Source organism: Aotus nancymaae, unplaced genomic scaffold (assembly GCF_030222135.1).
Source record: "Aotus nancymaae isolate 86718 unplaced genomic scaffold, 86718_ANA_hifiasm-v0.15.2.pri h1tg000029l, whole genome shotgun sequence".
NCBI classification, from domain to species: domain Eukaryota; kingdom Metazoa; phylum Chordata; class Mammalia; order Primates; family Aotidae; genus Aotus; species Aotus nancymaae.
The window spans coordinates 85,473,223-85,493,696 of record NW_026988442.1 but is presented as its reverse complement, the minus strand read 5'-3'; the positions used below and the strand labels follow the sequence as shown (position 1 = coordinate 85,493,696).

General features: G+C 37.2%; 1 protein-coding gene across 5 annotated transcripts in view; it reads right to left on the bottom strand.

Annotated features, from left to right (window-relative positions):
* The window catches only part of EPB41L5 (erythrocyte membrane protein band 4.1 like 5), a 141,117-nt gene that overhangs the window by 119,992 nt on the left and 651 nt on the right, over positions 1-20,474 (bottom strand). For all 5 annotated transcript variants that reach the window (XM_012468373.2, XM_012468374.2, XM_012468376.2 and 2 more), the window contains exon 2: positions 15,435-15,622. In XM_012468373.2, coding sequence (XP_012323796.2) covers positions 15,435-15,614 — 180 coding nt within the window. In that variant the 5' untranslated portion in view covers positions 15,615-15,622. The remainder of the gene's footprint in view (positions 1-15,434; positions 15,623-20,474) is intronic.

Genomic DNA, 20,474 nt, shown 5'->3' with positions numbered 1-20,474 from the left:
TTAAACAGATTTGCAGCCAGGCACAGTGGCTCACGCCTATAATCCCAGCACTTGGGGAGGCTGAAGCAAGTGGATCACCTGACGTAAGGAGTTCGAGACCGGCCTGACAAACATGGAGAAACCTCCGTCTAAATATACAAAAATACAAAATTAAATATACTAAAAATATACTAAATATACTAAATATATTAAAAATACAAAATTAGCCAGATATTGTGGTGCATGCGTATAATCCCAGCTGCTCAGGAGGCTGAGGCAGGAGAATTGCTTGAACCCAGGAGGCAGAGGTTGTAGTAAGCCAAGATCATGCCATTGGGCGACAAGAGTTAAACTCTGTCTCAAAAAAACAAAAAAACAAAACAAACAAACAAACAAAAAACCAGATTTGCAAAGCAAATGTGCTTAAAACAATGAAACTCTTCTAAGCTCTTTGTTGTTTTGGAAAATAGTTACTTTTATAACATGCTTTATATTATGTTAACATACAAGGGGTATGCTGTTGCTATATTAATAGATGTTAATTATTTACTGATTGATCAGTTAATCAATAAATATTTTTAAATTTTTCAGTTTTAATTTCTAATATTGTAACTATTGGTAGATATAATTCACATAAGCAAAAGCATTGTTGGGATCCTCAATTTTCATAATTGCTCATCCATGCCCCTCCCATGTGTAGAATTCTAAATTGTGATTTATGGTATTTCCTATTAAAAAATGAACATATAGTTGGATTGTATATATCAATCTCTGTCTTTTAACTGACAAGTTTATTTCAACTTGTCCTTTGCTTTTTCTATGCTTCTTTTTAAATCTTTTCTTTTAGATAAGTGAATTCGTCATCTATATTTCCTTTTATCAAGACAAGAACTCTACCATGCCCTCATGTCCTCTAATCTCCCCTCCACTCAATTCCCATCAAGTTTTACAGATATACTTCTTTTTTTTTTCTTTATTCTTAGCTAGTTTTTTAAAGACAACTTCTACTTGGGTATTTCAACACCTTTAAATTTATATGTCTTACATGTGTACATTACATGTCTTGTAGCATCTGCTAGATTTGCAAATAATCGACTCATTTGCGTTCTTTCTCCAAATATGTTTCCCACGTGGGCTTTGTATAGCTTATCTTCTCAGGCCTTGGCCTTCTATATTTCGGAATATTTTTACCATCCCCTCACACTCGAATGACAGTTGTATGGATAGAAATGTTAAGGATCATAGTTTCTTTCAATACTTTCTATAATACTCAAAAAAATATTATTCTATTATCTTCTTGAGTCAACACTGCTGTTGATAAGTATGATGTCAATCTCATTTATGTTCCTTTGTAATGTTACATGTTCACTTTTAGACTCTTCTCTAATAGTCTTTAATTTCACTGTACTGTGTACAAGTGGAAGTTTCTCTTAATTATATTATATTCTGTATGGTCCTCTTCAATCTGAGATCTTTCAGCTTTCTTTAATTCTACACATCAACCTCTATTCTATTGTTTTCTCAAATATTTCTCCTTTGTCATTTTAAGTTTCCTACATTAATGCTGGCACCTTTTATTTTTAGCATACATTAATTATCCATTTAATAATACAAAGACAAAAGTTCGGAAAGTTTTAGTAATATGACAAAATTACATCTAAAACAATGACAAGGCTAGAATTTTAATTTTGCTATATCTTCCAAGTTCAAATTCACTAAGGAATACCTACCTCATCTAGATTTCACCTGAAATGTCACCTGAGATCAGTAAGTCAGATACCCTACTTCTCACGCAACTTCTTCTAGCTCATTCACAAAATTATTTTCAATGCCTAAGTTCTCCAACCACATGGGGAATTTCCAGTACACTGACCCAACTTCACAGGCATCAGCCTCATTTCTCCTTTTTTTAAAGTATAACACAATTTTCCATATTAACTATTTCTAAGTATAAAATTCAGTGCCATTAAAAATATTCACCATGTTGTACAACTGTCACCACTACCCATTTCCAGAACTTGTCACTATCCCAATCAGAAACACTATACCCATTAAAAAAATCATTTTCCACTTGCCCTCATTACCCCTAGTAATCTCTCTCCCATTAATACTTTGTCTCTATGAATTTACCTATTCCATGTATCTCACATAAGTAGAATCGTACAGTATTTGTCCTCTTGTTTCTGGCTTATTTCACTCATAATGTTTTCAAGGTTCATCCGTGTTATAAAATATAACAAAATTTCATTCCTTTTTAAAGCTGAAAAATATTCCATTGCATGTAAATACCATTTTGTTTACTTCTTCAAGTGCTAATGTACATTGGGGATTTTTCCACCTCTTCAGTTTGGAATAAGGCTACACGAGCACTGATGTGTAAGTATCTGTTTGGATCTCTGCTTTCAACTCTTCCTGGTATACATCTAGGAGTACAATTCCTGGGTCATATGGTAATTCTATGTTTAACTATTTTCATATTTTTTTATTTTTTCTGAGACAGGTCTCACTCTGTGGGCCAGGCTGGAGTGCAAGAGTGTGATCTAGGCTTACTACAACCTCCACACCTGGGGTTCAAATGATTCTCGTGCCTCAGCCTTTCAAGTAGCTGGGACTAAAGTGTACCACCATGCCAGGCTAATTTTTGTATTTTTAGTAGAGATGGGGTTTTGCCATGTTGGCCAGGCTAGTCTTGAACTCTTGGCTTCAAGCCTATCAAGTGCTGGGATTATAGGTGTGAGCCACTGCATACAGTCGTATGTTTAACTTTTTGAGAAACTGTCAAACTGTTCTCTACAGTGGCAGCACTATTTTACATTCCCTCTAAAAATGTATAACAATTCCAGTTTCTCCATATCCTTGCCAACATTTGTTACTTTCTCTTTTACTTTTTAAAAATAGCTACCTGGACGGGTACGGTGGTCATGCCTGTAATCCCAGCACTTTGGGAGGCAGAGGCAGGAGGATCACCTGAGGTCAGAAGTTCAAGACCAGCCTGACCAACATGGTGAAACCCGTCTCTTAAAAAATATAGCCACCTGATGGGTTTGAATAAGTCTCTCTCATTGTAGCTCTGACTCAAATTTCCCTACTGATTAGTGATGTTGAAAATATTTTGATGTGCTTATTAATAGGTATTAGTATATGTGCACTGATTAGTACTGCATTTTAATATGTGCATTGATTTTAATGCCTATTCAATATATGCATTTACTATGTATCAATGAGCATGCCATTGTAATCTGTGTTAATATCTCACTGCATATATGAATATATCATAATTTATTTATCCAGACTCACATTGGTGGATTTCAGATGTGTGTCTACACTGTGGCTTTTACAAACAGCTTCAGTGACTATTCTTGCACTTATATTTTGGCAAGGTTTTGTAAATATCTCCAAAGGATAAATTCTGAGTGAATTTCTGGATCCAGTGTACGTGCCCTGTTAATCTTCGTAGATGTTACAAAATTTCCTTCCAAAAAGGTCAAATCAATCTGTGCCCCAATTACGGTATGATAATGATAATGATTTCTCCACAATCTCATAGGAGTGAGTAACCTCAAACTTTTCAGGGAAGAAAATAGTACGTCCTCATTGTTTTGATTTACATTACATTACGAATGAGATTTACCCTTTCTTCCTCCCTCCCTGTCTTTTGTCATCTGCTTTTATATTTTACCAATTTTTCTATTTGATTTTTTTTCCATGAATTAATTTTTATATATCCTAAACTAAGAAAATTAACCTTCTCTGTTTAGTATGTTGTGAATATCTTCTCCTGGACTGTCATCTTCTTAAGATACATTAAATAAATTTAACTATGATTTCTTCTAAAATTTGTAGGTATTTTTAAGTGGCATGTTATGTGCCAATATAACCATAAAACCGTTTCTTTATTCAAATACATTAACTTATCAAAGATGTGTTTCAGGGCCAGAATTCTGTACTGATTTTTTGAGACATGGTTTGCCCTTTAGATCATCAATTCCGTTTCCCTTTAAGACATTTTCTGCTCTATACATTGACTTCTAAATTTCAGGACACCAATCATTCCCACATAGAACAATTTGTTTTCTCTTCCACATATACTATTTTTGCTAATTGTTTTAGAGTTGTGCTGTTTTTCACTGTGAAAACCTCAACCTTTTTTCTTTGTCAGTAAGCTGTTCTTAACTGATTTATTTCTCTAAGAGTGGAAAATCTATCTCCTTAGTTCTTACATTTCAGATCAGTTGTGATTTTTATCACCAAATCTTCAAGCTCGTTGACATCCTTTCAAAGTTCATCTGTGGTCATTGCAGAGAATTTAGATTTTTCTCTTGGGTTGTTTTCTTCCATAATAGATTCTTCACCTGCCCTTTCCTGGGTTGCATGCTCACTTGCTCTCTTCCTTCCTTCCCTCTCTTTCTTGGTCAAGGCTTCAGTGTGCTTGCAGGGTGATGTGTATGGCACGCGCACGTTAGCAAGCTGCTCCTTTCTCACCTGGTCTGTGGCTTGTTGGTCCTCCAGCAGCTGCCTAGAAGTTTCACTTGGAGGTTTACTTTGGGAGGTGTAAAGCAGTCAGAGCATCTACCACATTTGTTGTGTTGGATTTCTCAGCAAGTATAGGATATCCCATGCCCAGCCCAGGTTCACCCTAACTTTGCACAGTTGCCATCTTGGACTTTCATAGTGGGGACTATCTTTGGGGCTTGGATTTCCTATACTGGGAGCTACCTTTGAAGCTTGTATAGTTCAATTCAACATGAGACTTTTTTATGTATAAGCTTGGACTTTTATATTTACATATTTTCTTTGGAGAAATGTATAAGTTCAATGTCCATTTTTGAATTGGCTTTTGTTGTCATTGCTGAGTTACAGGAGTTCTTTATATATTCTGGATATTAATCTTATCATCTGTCTGATTTGCAAACATTTTCTCACATTCCATGGGTTGACTTTTTTTTACTCTCTTGGCAGTATCCTTTAATATACAAAAATTTTTTAAGTTTTGATGAAGTCCAACTTATTTGTTGTGTTGCCTATGCTTTTGTTATCATATCCAACAAAATCACTGACATATCTAATGTCATGAAGATTTTTCCATTTTTTTCTAGGAGTCTTATAGTTTTAGCTCTCTCACTATGTCTTTGAGCCATCTTTACATTAATTTTTGCATATGGTGTAAGAAAAAGGTCTGACTTCTTTCTTTTCCATGTAAGTATCCAGTTTTCTCATCACCATTTGTTGAAAAGACTGTCTTTTCCCCACTGAGTGGTTTTGGCACCCTTGTCAAAAATCATTTTACCATATTTGTAAGGGTTTGTTTCTAGTCTCTCTATTCTATTCCACTGGTCAATGTCTGTCTGTATCGCCAGTACCACACTGCTGTTCTTTTTTTCTTTTATAGAGATGGGGTCTTCCTATGTTGCTCAGCCTGGTCTTAAACTCCTGGTCTCAAACAATCCTCCTGCCTCAGTCTTCCAAAGCACTGGAATTACAGGTGTGAGCCATCACCCAGCTCCACAGTTTTTTATTCTGTAGTTTTGTGGTAACTTTTGAAATCAGCAACTGTGAATCCTCTAACTTTCTTCTTCCTTTTCAAGATTGTTTTGGCTCTATTTGGGCTCCCTTGAGATTCCATATGGATTTTAGAATGGGTTTTTCTATTGCTGCAAATAACATCATTGGGATTTTGATAGGAATTGCATTTAATCAATGGATCACTTTAGGTAGCACTGTCTTCTTAACAAGATTAAGTCTCCAAATTCTTGAATGTGGGATATCTTCCTACTTATTTACATGTTCTTTCATTTCTCTTAGCAGTGTTTTATAGTGCAAGTCTTCTGCCTCCTTGGTTAAATTTATTCCTAAGCGTTTTATTCTATTAGATGCTATTATAAATTAAATTGTTTTCTTAATTTCATTTTCAGATCATTGCTAAATTCATTTATTAGCACCAAAAGGTGTTTTTTTTTTCCCCCACAAAGTCTTTGGTTTTGTACATATAAGATCATGTCATCTTAAATAGAGGTAATTTTATTTCTTCCCTTCCCATTTGGATGCATTTCTTTTTTCTGCTGAATTGCTCTGGCCAGAAGTAACAATACTACGTTGAACAGAAGTGGCAACAGCAAATATCTTTATCTTATTCCTGATCTAGGGGAAAAAGAAACTCCTACTTTTAAATTTCATTTATTTCTTAATTTTTTATTGTATGCTTCCTATTATATCTTTTCTTTCCTGCTATGGAAAGAATTCCTAAATATGATCTTCCAACTCAGTAATTTCTCCTTCATCTTAATTGATCCTAATTTCATCCCATCAACTGTGTTCTATATATTATACTTCTTATATCTAGTATTTCCCTTTGATCCTTTTAAGTAAGTTTTTGTTCTTGTTTCATGTTGTTAGCATCTTATCTTTAAGAAAATTTATTAGACTTTTCTTTGTATTCCATCTGCCTTTGCTTCTACTATATACATAAGGATATTAACAATGTAAAACAAGAAAACACACACATACACACAGTTTGTTGTCTTTTACTTGACTTTTGAGGTGCTTCTGCTCATTTATCTCCTTATTTTGGATATATTCATTTAGGTATATGAATTACTTTCTCTAGATTACGTATAACAAGAGAAAGGCCTAACTCTAGTCTGTACCTACCGCCTCCATTTAGCACTGAAAAATCCCTGGGGGAATAGAAGAATTCTAGGGAGGAGAGCCCTAACAACCAGAAAATCACAATTAATCACTTCCCATTATACAAACAACTCCCTCAGGTTAATAATTCATTCCCTGTCCACAGAAAAAAAAGGAAAGTAGCACCGGGAAGGAGGCATTTTTTTAAAATTATAATTCAATGCCCTCTAAGAGTTTGGTGGAGGAAGGGTAGGAAATTTAGGTAAGGGAATTTTAGGGGTAAGGATTTTTAGAGGTGGGAAACTTTTTAGGCAGTGCTATTATGATTTATTCTTGAAGACACTTCCACCCACTGTCTGAGTCACAGTTATCACACCCCTTAAAAGAGATACTATCAAGACAAAATTTGGAGCAGGGGGATAAGACCTCCATCCAAACTGCCTTTTATCTCAATTATCCTTCCACAGTCACAATAGCAGCCCCCTAAACCAGACTGCAGCCACTATTACTACACACACACTTCAGTACCAACACTCCTTATCTTTTCAGTTTTATGATCATTCATGGGTTAATCTTAGGAGAGGACACTACCAGCCCTTATTACTTCAATATCTTATCCCAAACAGGACAAGAATCCTCATTAAAAATCTGTGATTGGGAATAATCTTAACTTCCTTTAGGGATGAACTTGTTTTAAAGTTAAAGGTCTGTTTCAAACACTATTTCTAATTTCTTTGATGTAGTCAACAATTTTCTTAAAGAGACAGGGGTCTCACTATGTTGCCCAGGCTGGAATTTAGTGGCTATTCACAGCTGTGATCACAGTGCACTAAAGCCTCAAACTCCTAGCCTTAAGTGATCCTCCCACCTCAGCCTCCTGAGTAGCTGGGAATACAGGTACTCATCACTGAGCTTGGTTTATTGAACAAACATTAACAAAACACTTACTATGTGTCAGGCACTGTTCTAAGGAATTAAACAGGAAAACAAAACAGGTAAGCCCCTGCCTTCAACAAGCTTTTCAATTAAAGAAAAGAAAGCCAGGCATGGTAGCTCATGCCTATAATCTCAGCACTTTGGGAAGCCAAGGCAGGAGGATCACTTAAGGTCAGGAATTCTGAGACCAGCCTGGATAACACAGCAAGACCTCAACTCTACAAAATATTCTTTAGAAATTTTAGAAGAAGCTTATATCCTAGCAAGTGAAGAAAATACTAGCTAGCTAGTGATAAAGGTTAGAAAGAACAAGGTAACTATGGGAAATGGTGTTTAAATGGAGCCCATTTAATAAAGGAGATTAGAAAACAGACTGAATGACATAAAAGTCAACTGTGCAATTATCTAGAGAAAATGAATCCCAGGCAGAAATCACAATAAATGCAAAATTCCCAACTCTGTGTGTGTGTGTGTGTTTCAACAGTAAAACAAGCCAATTGAATATTTAAACATATTTGTTCTATCAACACAATGGAAAAGAAGGAGAAAGTCATTATTGGAAATGACAAAGAAAACTACTGGTTTTAAACAATGCTTATAACAACAACAAAGTACTGCTAACAAACTTAGGGCCTCAAAGCACTGCAAACAATTTGACTTACTGACTGATGGACTGATTTTGAGACAGGGTCTTGCTCTGTCACACTAGAATGCAGTGGCATGCATGGCTCACCACAGCCTTGACCTCCAGGGCTCAAGAAATCATCTCACCTCAGCCTCCCAAGTTGCTGGGACTACAAGCATGTACCACAATGCCTGGCTAATTTTTGCTTTTTTTTTTTTTTAACAGGGTTTTACCATGTTGTCAAGTCTGGTCTTGACTGCCTCAGCTTCCCAAAGTGCTGAGTTATAGGCATGGTCACACTGAGCCCAGTTCACAAATTTAATTATGCTAAAATATGCTAATGGCAATCACCGTAAAAGGAACACAAAATATTTATACACTATGGCAGAAAGCCACAGAAGTCTTCTGCTGAATTCATATATCTGGTACCAAACATAAATGTTTACATTACCTTCATTCTAAGGTGTATTTCTAGAATTAATTTCATATTCCATCAACATTGTATATTTGTTTCAAGACCAAAGGGAAGCATTGCTTTAAAAATAACTCCCCTCCTTATTCTGCCAAAGCATCATTTGGTAGACTCCTGAAGTACTATGATTGTGCTCTAAGGAGAAAAAGAATGGGCTTCTGCCAGCTAGACAGCTGCCTCTTCAGAACAAAAATGCTTTCAACATTATATATTGACTCTTCCTTAATAGATGCCAATTCTAAGCCAACCAATAGTGAACAGAAGGCATTTCTAGGTTCCTGAAGTAAACAATTTTATTTTTTTCAGACAGGGAACTCTGTTGTCTAGGCTGGAGTGCAGTAGGGGGATCTTGGTTCACTGCAGCTTCAACCTCCTGAGCTTAAGCGATCCTCCTGCCTTGGCCTCCCAAGTAGTTGGGACCACAGGTGAGCACCATCACAGCCGGCTAATTTTCTTTTTTTTTTCTTTTTTTTAGATAGAGACAGGGTTCTCACCATGTTACCCAGGCTAGTCTCAGGCTCCTGGGCTCAAGCAATCCTCCCACCTCAGCCTCCCAAAGTGATGACATTATAGGCGTGAGCAACAAGGCATAATCTGGTTTAGGTTGGTCCCAAAGTAATTGCGGTTTTTGCCATTAAAAACTATTGCAAAACCCACAATTACTTTTTTTTTTTTTTTTTGAGATGGAATTTCACTCTTGTCGCCTAGGCTGGAGTATAGTAGTGTGGTCTCAGCTCACTGCAACCTCTGCCTCCCGGGTTCAAGCAATTCTCCTTCCTCAGCCTCCCTGGTAACTGGGATTACAGGCACCTGCCACCATGCCAGGCTAATTTCTGTATTTTCAGTAGAGATGAGGTTTCACCATGTTGGCCAGGCTGGTCTTGAGCTCCTGACCTCAGGTGATCGCCCACATCAGCCTCCTAAAGTGCTGGTATTACAGGCATGTGCCACTGCACCCAGCCCATAATTACTTTGGCACCAACCGAATAACAAAAATCTGATACCCAAAAAAAAGAATTTCTCAGAAAATCTTACTCTTTTAGTGACATCATGTAATTTTTTAAAAACTTCATTGTCAGTCTAGCCTTCCAGAGAAAAAAACTACATACCATTTCATGAAAATAAGTCACAGATAAGAAGTACATGCAGTAACTGTAGTATGTTGGTTTCAGGAAGATTTCTGATTCTAACCCAGAAATAAAATGTTATCATTGATAAGATGAAAAGCATTGTCATGATAATATTATTCATTCTGGGTGAGTGAACACCCATCTCAATCATCATTTGAGAAATAATTATCAGCCTGCCTAGCATCAACCTTAGAAATGGTGTTCTAAATCAATTGGTTGTATTCCATTCTGTATTTTTAGAGTTTTTAATTTCATTACACACTTAACAGTACATACAGGAAAATTTTCATTACAGAAAAAATACATTTTTGACGTAATATTCAATTCCTGGACAGACACCTATTATGTGTTAATGCTGGTTACACAGACGAATATGCTTACATTTGCTCTCAAGCAATCACAAGTTTCTTAAAGTTATGAACAACTACTTTAAACACAATAAATGTGAATGCTATTCTTATAGTATAACAAAATGCTAACTAAATGAGGGTGAGTTGTTCATCCTGTCTCAAGTATTAAAGGCTTCAGAGGATTTTATATTCAAAATTGGGCCTGGAAATGTGAACAGAACTCTGCTAACCTAGATAAAAACAAAATACAGATCTGATCTTGACAGTCTAAGGAAGTGTTTAGAAAAGAAAAGACTGGAGGCAAGAGTCTGAAGACAAAGTAGCAGAAGTTGCCAATGGAATATGATTTGCCTAAAATTGCCACACGGAATGTCACTCTGTTCTTTAAAATCCTTTGTTCCTCATCACCAACAAATTAATGTGCAAACTCCAGGGCACAAAACAGTCCTTCCTAGCTGTTCCTTGCTTATTATTATATATCACAGCCTTATCTCCTCTATCATTTCAGCATTTTTATCTGCTTGTAATCTCCCCAATAAGTCATAACTCTGAACCCTTGCAAAATGCATTTCTTTCTGCTTAGAATGTCCTTTACCCCTCAATGAACTTTTAAAATCTGTAAAATGTCTGTAATCCCAGCTACTCGGGAGGCTGAGGCAGGAGAATCACTTAAACCCAGGAGGCAGAAGTTGCAGTGAGCCAAGATCGCTCCTCTGCATCCCAGCCTGGGCGACAGAGCCAGACTCCATCTCAATAATGTAACGTAACGTAACATAAAGATAATTTGGCAGGTAGGGGCTTGGGAAGTGGAGAATTCTGACTAGTCAGGTTGAAGATGGGATCATACAGGGTCAAAGTGAGTTTTTGTTGCTGTCTTCTGTTCCTGAGTGGGACGGCAGAACTGGTTGAGCCAGATTACCGATCTGGGTGGTGTCAGCTGATCCATCCAGTGCAGGTCTGCAAAATATCTCAAGCACTGATCTTAGGTTTTACAACAGTGATGTTATCCTCAGGAGCAATTTGGGGAGGTTCAGACTCTTGGAGCCAGGCGCTACATGACCCCTAAACTGCAATTTCTAATCTTGTAGCTAATTTGTTAGTCCTGCAAAGGTAGACTGGTTCCCAGGCAAGAAGGGGGTCTTTTCAGGAAATAGCTATTACCAATTTCGTTTCATAGTCAAACCTTCCCAAAGTTAGTTTGGCCTATGCCCAGGAATGAACAAGGACAGCTTAAAGGTCAGAAGCAAGAAGATGGAGTCAGTTAGGTCTGATTACTTTCACTGTCATTGTTTCCTCAGTTATAATTTTGCCAAGGTGGTTTCAATCCCTCCCTTTGTGTATCATAGCACCTTATTCTCAAGGTGTGGGCTATGAAGACTGGAAAAGCCGTCAATCACTCTGGCTTCTTCCTGCTGACAGGGAGCGGGAGTAGGAGTTGCCCCTAAGGTGAGAGGAGTAGAACTGCTTTGCAGCTGTGTGAGTGTACTCATGCAGGCCAGGCTGGGGTTCCAAGGCTTGCATGACAAAGGCAGTAGAATTTTTACCAATAGTTTTAGCACAGCATTTAAACAGACAGTGTACTATAAGGTAAATAATGAGTTTTAGGATAAGGAGTGCAATTTCCAGTTTTAAAAGTAAAGATGTGAAAGCATTAGTTTGGGGACTTAGAGCCCACGAAAAATTTAGCATTTTAGTCTAAATTGAAGAAAAATAATGCAAAAACAACAGGTATTATAGGCAGTTTCAGTATTATCTTTTCATCAGCTTTCCATCTTTCTCAGCAGAAGGTATTTCTCCTAGAATGTTCTTCCTCCCATCTCTACCTATGTATATAAAACCAATTACCTATAATCCCAGCACTTTGAGAGGCCGAGGCGGGTGAATCACTTGAGGTCAGGAGTTCGAGACCAGCCTGACCAATATGGTGAAACCCCATCTCTACTAAAAATAGAAAAATTAGCTAGGTATAGTGGCTGGCACCTGTACTCCCAACTACTTGAGAGGCTGAGGCCGGAGAATCACTAGAAACAAGGAGACAGAGGTTGCAGTGAGCCAAGATCACGTCACTGCACTCCAGCCTGAGCAACAGAGTGAGACTCTTTGTCTCAAAACCAACAACAACAAAACCAATTACTGAGGAACATTTTTCCTACTCATTTAAAGAAACTCAGATCTGCCCTAACCAGCCATTTTCTAGCAGCTGTGATATAGCCTTCCTTCCATCTATTGCCAAATCTCATTGCAATCCTGCATTTTCCCTTCACATACTTCCTCAACTAATCAATCTGCAGAGAGCACTATTTACAATAGCAAAGACTTCGAACCAACCCAAATGCCCATCAATGACAGACTGGATAAAGAAAATGTGGCACATATACACCATTGAATACTATGCAGCCATAAAAAAGAATGAGTTCATTTCCTTTGCTGGGACATGGATGAAGCTGGAAACCATCATTCTCAGCAAACTAACACAGGAACAGAAAACCAACCATATGTTCTCACTCAAAATTGAGAACTGAACAATAAGAACATATGGACACGGGGAGGGGAACATCACACACTGGGGCCTGTTGGAAGTTAGTGGCCTAGAGGAGGGATACCATTAGGAGAAATATCTAATGTAGATGACAGGTTGATGGGTGCAACAAACCACCATGGCATGTGTATACCTATGTAACAAACCTGCATGTTCTACACAGGTATCCCAGAACTTTAAAAAAAAAGGAAAAAAAATTGTTATCTATTGGTTAATTGACCAAACATTTCCTAATTTAAAACTTAGAAGAGTTTTACACGACATGCTATTTACTAATACTAAGCTCCTAAACAAGTTTACTGTAGTATTTTCAAAGACGAAACTTAAAAATTAGATAGAAATTTCTACCTGATACCTTTGTCATTCACTGAAAGGCATTCTTACTCTAGTTTTTTTTTTTTTTTTTTTTTTTTTTTAAGAAGAAGATGGCTAGCTATGATCACTAGTGACTCTTATCGTAATGGAAAATGAGTATGTGTTTCACTCAATTTCCAAAATCAATTCTAAATCTTCTTCTAGAATCACAGTAAACTGGTTGAGAAAATAAATCGGAAAAGGGGAAATCATTCTTTCTTTTTTAGAAATTATTATTCTTCTGGCCTATTTTTTCCTTTAGTGACAATTTAGTAAAATAGGCCAATGACCTCTTTATATCCCTGCATGTACCTAGAGTTAGGTTAACAACTACAATTTCACCTACAGGACTGAAAAGACAATGACTCCCTTTTTTTTGGAGAAGAAGTCTTGCTCTGTCAACCAGGTTGTAGTGCTATGGCACGATCTCAGCTCACTGCAATCTCTGCCTCCCGGGTTCAAGCGATTCTCCTGCCTCAGCCTCCTGAGTAGCTGGGATTACAGGCGCATGCCACCATGCCCGGCTAATTTTTCTATTTTTAGTAGAGACAGGGTTTCACCATATTGGTCAGGCTGGTCTCAAACTCCTGGACTCAAGTGATATTCCTGCCTCAGCCTCCCAAAGTGCTGGGATTACGGCGTAAGCCACCGCACCTGGCCGACAACTGTTCTTGTATCACAAAAAGTCAAATCTAAAACTCCAGCTGTTTCACTATAATTGTCTCCCTGAGAGGCCAGCTAGCTTATGGACTTGATGTAGAATCACATACACCCAGCTAAGCATGCAAAGTTTAGGAAACCATTCTAGACCAGTAACTAGTCATCTGTTCTACTACTTTAAAAGCTAGTGCTGTATCTCTCCTCCATGCCGCACTGCCTTTTTAAAAAGCTTTTTCACAAATTCTACTCTCCTGGTATCAGCTTATCCATCAACAACCCTGAGACTTCATACTTCAAACATTAGGTAATAAGAAACTTCTTTCCAGTCTCTTACACAGCAATCTCAAGCTTTTCACCACATATCTAATGATATTTTAATGGAATAGTACACAAAACTCTTAAGATTCTTATCAAATTAGAAATAAGTATGAAAACTATCCTCACAAAATCTCATGCTGGAATGTCTGATAAAACCTCAAGAAGCCCTTATAGCAGGAAAATTTAGATGCTTTCAAGTTGTCCAGAATCAAAAACCCTAAAAATATACATCTTATAGACAAAGATAACAAATACAAGTAATGATGACTTCAAAACACTTCAAGAAATCCTGAGTCTTTAATTTTATCATATTCTAACATTTTAAAATGTATAATGTACATATCTAATACATTCTAAATGATTAAGTTAATCAGAACATTCATTTAAATAAAACCTCCAATTCCTTATACTCTCACTTCACTTCATTAAGGCTTTCTAGAGCTTATTCAATCATGTATTACAGCAGCATCTAGGCTATCACTTTGCCCAGAGACTTTTTAAATTGAATTTTCAGTAAATGAGTGTGTATTAAAAAGTTTGTGGGGAGGAAAGGCATTAAGGAATATCCTATGAAGCTCACATCAAATGACATAATTTACAGTAAGTTTTTGAATGCAGAACAAAGACATGGGAAAGAGATTTGGTATTAGTAAGCAGCTCAGAAAAAAATTCAACTGCCCAAAACCAAAAAGCCAACCTTTTCTTCTCCCCCTCCACCCAAAAAACACCTGTAAAAAAAAATAAGCTAACCCTTTTCGAATATATTGGATCTTTTCACACTGAGTTATGATTATGCATTTCTGGAAAAAAAAAAAACCTATCCAAAATACAGATATAATTACAACAGCCTGTCTTGAGATAAAGACTACAGTGTATGAAAAACCTACAATGCAAAATACTTTGGGAGCAAAGAGACAGGCAGTCAGAGCTGAGGGGTATGAAGAAAGTCCTTTTTCTCACTTCACTTCCTTAATGTCTGCAAGTAAACCAAATCGTGGGGAAATACTTATTTTGAAGAAAATAAGGAGAGTTTTAAAAAATAGAGAAGTGCATAAAAAATGAAAAGCCTTACAGTACACATGTAAGTGCTGTTATTCTAAGATTCTCAATGTTTTAATAATTGTTCAACAAGGATTGTGAGAAATCCACTAGACTACATTATGTGCAGCCATCATAAAGAACACACATAAATACACACAAAAGGGACACATGCCAATAACTGCCCTATCATTTAAATGTTTCAGGTAATCGCCACTAATTCCAAAGGAGAAATACCATCCATCCAAGTACTTTTGATCTACAGTTATCTGACACATGTACCTGATCCATACTAACCCATATTACCTCTACCTATTTCCATCCAGAAGTTATCCATCAAAGCTTTTAAAAAAAAAAAAAAAAAGACAGTAATTGCAAACAGAATTTGGAGCTCAGCAAGCCTACTTACTGGCAAGTCCACACTAACATCAGTACCATCCAGAAGGGACACCCGACATGTGATGATGGACTTAGAATCTCCAGCTGCAGGAATATGTGTGGCAGCGCGTTGTGCTTCTCGGAGTCGTTCCTTCTCTGCATGTTTACGCATAGATCGACGCCCTAGTGTTCTACGGAAGAAACTCAGCATTTTTGTCGCTATAAAAGCAGAGAGAAAAAGATGGCATCAGGAAAAAAAATGAGATTCTCCACAACAAGCACTCAGTCAAATGGCATTATTTGATCAAGTCCTGTGGACATTAGTAGAAATACTACTAAAAAGGGCTCCTGAGCTGGGTGTAGTGACTCATACCTGCAATCCCAGTATTTTGGGAGACTCAGGTGGGAGGATTGCTAGAGCCCAGGAATTCAAGACCAGCCTGGGCAACAGAGTGAGACCTAATCACTACTAAAAATAAAATTAGCCAGGTGTGGTGGTGCATGCCTGTGGTCCCAGCTTCTTGAGGGGCTGGGATCAAGGATCACTTGACCCCAGGCAGTCAAAGCAGCAGTGAGCTGGGATTGCGCCACTGCATTCCAGCTCAGGCAACAAAGCAAGACCCTCTCTCAAAAAAATAAGTAAACAAAATAAAAAATAAAAAGGGCTCCTGGTCAAGTAAATTTGAAAAAAATTATTAAAACTGGCTACTTTTTATAAATACAAGACATATTTACATAATAAATATACACAATTTTTATTTGCCAATTAAAAAGTAAATTAATTTAAAAAGCTGGCTACTTTAATTCAAAAAGTTTTAAAAGACTTTTATGTATAAGACACAGCCATGGTTCACAGCTTTCTAAATTTACTGGACTATTTTATCAGGAACTGATTTGGCAGGAGAAGGCAAACATTCGAGAAGTTCATCAGGTCTTCTAAATAGATAAATTACAAGTACAACATCTTGTATATCCCAAGATGATGTCAGGCACTAAGGTATCCTTTCATGATCATAAAAATTCTGAGAAGTTCCATTTCTTTTCTGAGCATTCATAATAAAAATATAAAAGCAATCACCTATTTTAGCTAAAATACAAATAAATTCAAATTTTAGAAGCTTTGTCAAATATTCTATTACATACAGATTTTAAATAACTACTTAACATAAACCTTTTTAATATCAAAGTACTTTAATGCTACTTTTTTCCTTATCTCTATAGAGAATGCTTATGTTAATCAAAATAGTTAAAACAGGTAATAGTAATTTTAAAACATAGCACACTAAATGGAAACACCACAAAATCAAAATTACTTTGCTATCCTAATGTTGCATTTGCACACGTAAGCCAACAAGCTGAAAAAACTACTAATTCCAAAGAAAACAAAAAGCTGTGCAGAAAAGGAAAAGTAATCACAATTTACATGACTCAGCTGCTAATGATTTAAATGTCATAATACTATAAATACTAAATATTAATCAAACGATAACTAACTACAACAGAGATGAGATATATAATAGAGGTAGGGGATACCAATATGGAAAGAGAGCTAATTCCTCATCTTGCATAGCAGTAAGCCAACAGATAATTACCAAAACTAAAAATCAAGAATTAGCAGTAAGACCATTTGATTTAAAATGTGAAAATGACTGCCACGGAAGAGAGAGCAGAAGAATTCAGGAGAGTGCTGTTTTTCAAGAGAAGCCTCAGATTAAATAATGATTTTTTTTCATCTAGACTTATTTATAAACCCAATAAAATTCGATTTTTGAGATAAAAACGACCATACTAAAACATCTACACACTGAAGATTACCATACATATTTTACACAAGTATGTATACTCTTGTGTAATTAGGCAAACTAATCCCCAAAAAATAACTAAAATTTTGGTTAACTTTCCAGTGTCCCAATCACGAATATGTAACACCTGGTCCCAGTCTCTCTCTCCAAATTTTTTCTTTTCCCAGATATTTCTCCCTTTGGAACTTGCTATCCAGTCTCGTTTCAGCTGCCTAAGACTGTACTTGTTATCCCAGACTTCTAAATCCTATGTCACAGAATCCCTACATATTCTTTTTAACTCCAATATCTCCCAAGAAACATTTTATTATATCCCATCACTGCACTTCAACCTGAGCAAGTGAGACTCTGTACCAAAAAAGGAAAAAAAGGGCAAAATATGAATAAGTCCTAAAAGATTTAAGTCCTAAAAGAAAATTTAAAAGATGTTCATTAAAAAGATGTTTATTTGGGAGGCCAAGGCGGGTGGATCACGAGGTCAAGAGATCGAGACCATCCTGGTCAACAAGGTGAAACCCCATCTCTACTAAAAATACAAAAAATTAGCTGGGCATGGTGGCACGTGCCTGTAATCCCAGCTACTCAGGAGGCTGACGCGGGAGAATTGCCTGAACCCAGAAGGTGGAGGTTGCAGTGAGCCAAGATTGTGCCATTGCACTCCAGCCTGGGTAACAAGAGTGAAACTCCGTCTCCAAAAAAAAAAAAAAAAAGATGTTTAACAGTATACAAGAAAATACAAATAAAAAAAAATATCGTTTGTCATTCAAAGACTCAAGATAATGTTAAAAAGAATGCGACAAAAAATAATCCTCATACACTGGCCTTTTTGGAGGGGGATTTGACCATGTTATTTATATATATATTTATATATATATAATTTTATTATTTTTTTTTTTTTTAGACAGAGTCTTGCTCTTGTCGCCCAGGCTGGAGTGCAAAGGTATGATCTCCACTCACTGCAACCTCCTCCTCCCGGGTTCAAGCAATTCTCTTGCCTCAGTCTCCTGAGTAGCGGGGATTACAGGCACCCGCCACCACACCCAGCTAATTCTTGTATTTTTAGTAAAGACTAGGTTTCACCTTGTTGGTCAGGCTGGTCTCAAATTCCTGACCTCAGGGGATCTACCCACCTCCACCTCCCAAAATGCTGGGATTACACGCATGAGCCACCTAGCCTGGCCATTATTAAAAATCTTAGCATGCATATTCCTTACTCAACAATTCTATTACTGGTAGGATAACCTAAAAAAAAAACTCACACATGTGCTTCAAGTTGTAGGAACAGGATTTTTCAGGGCATAATTGATTTAAGAAAATTTTAAATACGTTCATCAACGTGCAAACAGTTAAACAAGTTATGGTACACACAATGGCATACAATACAGTTATTTTATTTTTATTTATTTATTTTTTTTTTCAGAGACAGTCTCTAGCACCCAGGGCTCACTGCAACCTTCATCTACCATGCTCAAGGGATTCTCCCACCTTGGACTACAGGCACATGCCACCCCACCCGGGTAATGGTTTTTTAAATTATTTTTTTGTAGAGACAGAGTCTTGCTATGTTCGCCAGGTTTGTCTCAAACTCCTGGCCTCAGGGAATTCTCCCACCTTGACCTCCCAAAGTGCTGGGATTAAAGGCATGAGGCACCAAGCCCAGCCATGATACAGTGGTTTTAAATTAATAGTTGACTTAGATATGATAAAATTTCTAAGTGAAAATCAAATCACAGAACACTGAAGAGAGTTTTATCCTACACTGAGGTGGGATATATGCACACACACGGAGACACTAAACAGACACACAGGTAAACTGTTCAGTGAAATTCTCACTGGAGGGGGTGTAACAGAGGTCACAACAAGAATATATGGCTAGGTACAGTGGCTCACATCTGTAATCCCAGCACTCTGGGAGGCTAAGGCAGGAGGACTGTTGGAGGCCAGGAGTTCAAGACCTGGCCTGGGCAACATAGCAAGACCCCATCTATTTTTTTTTAATGGAAAAAAAAATAATTAATGAATGAGTCACTAAAAGGTTTTTTTAAATGATGTTAAAGTTTTCCCATACTCACTTTTCCCTTCCCACCTGCCATCTCCCAATTCCACTCTTCATGTTGCAGTACTGGATTTTTGGCAACCACATATCTGATCCCTGTTCTAAAATCTGTAGTGGTCCTGGTCCCTGAGGCAGCTCCTCCTACTTGCCTGACCCATCTGTCAGCCTAGTCCCCACTGTTTACTCTGCTCTTCTACTCTTTCTGCTCCGCCCGAGTGTTTTTAATTCTGGACTATTTTTCATGAGCTGTTCCACCTTTCTGGAATGCTCTTTTTCCACTTCACCTCTCTTCCACCCACTCCCACTTCATTGGACTAACTTCAGACTTAAATGCCTTATTCTCAGAAAAGCAATCTCAGACTTTGAGTCTAAATTAGATGTCCCTTTCAGTACTCTTGGCCTCTTCTTTATAACAAATAAATTGTAATTAAATACCTGTTAATTATTATTTTTTTACTGGCTACTTCCCCTACTCACATACAAGGACAAAGACTTCGTCTGACTTGTTCACCACAGGCTAGCTTTGACCCGACAGCTAGCTGAACAACCCGCATGTCAGACACTCAACAGAAAGCTCGCCTGACACACTAGAATGACACAGTGGAATTTCTGGATGGTAGGTGTACGTGGCTTCCAAAAACAATAGTTTCCACTCTGTAGTTTCTAACTTTTCAACAGGGAACTAGAAGGATTTCCTTTAGAATCATAAAACGCAAATTTAAGCAATCCTAAATTAACAAGTTGGTTTAAAAAAAGGTATCCAAAACCCAAAAGTTAGTCATGAAATATGTATATTCTTACATGACTGGTGGCCACAGTATGGTAAATGCTTTTTGACAAATCAATATAACAATATACAGCAAATGCCATGAAGGTAACAGTATGTTTTGTCCCGGTAATCCCAACGAAGAAAACGCAAGCGACTAATTCCACAGCAGTTATGCATATCGTTTTCGAATAAAGTTGGCCTAAACCTACACACCGTCTTATATGCACAAATAATCCAACCAGGTTAAGCAGAGCTCAGCAACAGGTTATGTTAGAAACTGAGTTAAGCAGTTGCGGGTTACGTTAGCAATGTACATGGTTCTGAGAATTTTCCCCGTAATTCTTTAAAAACTGATATCATCAGTCTAAAATACTGCCAAACCTTTTAAGAGTTGCTTCTCGCTCTGGGATAGAATTCAAGTGACCACAAAGACAATTAACGTTT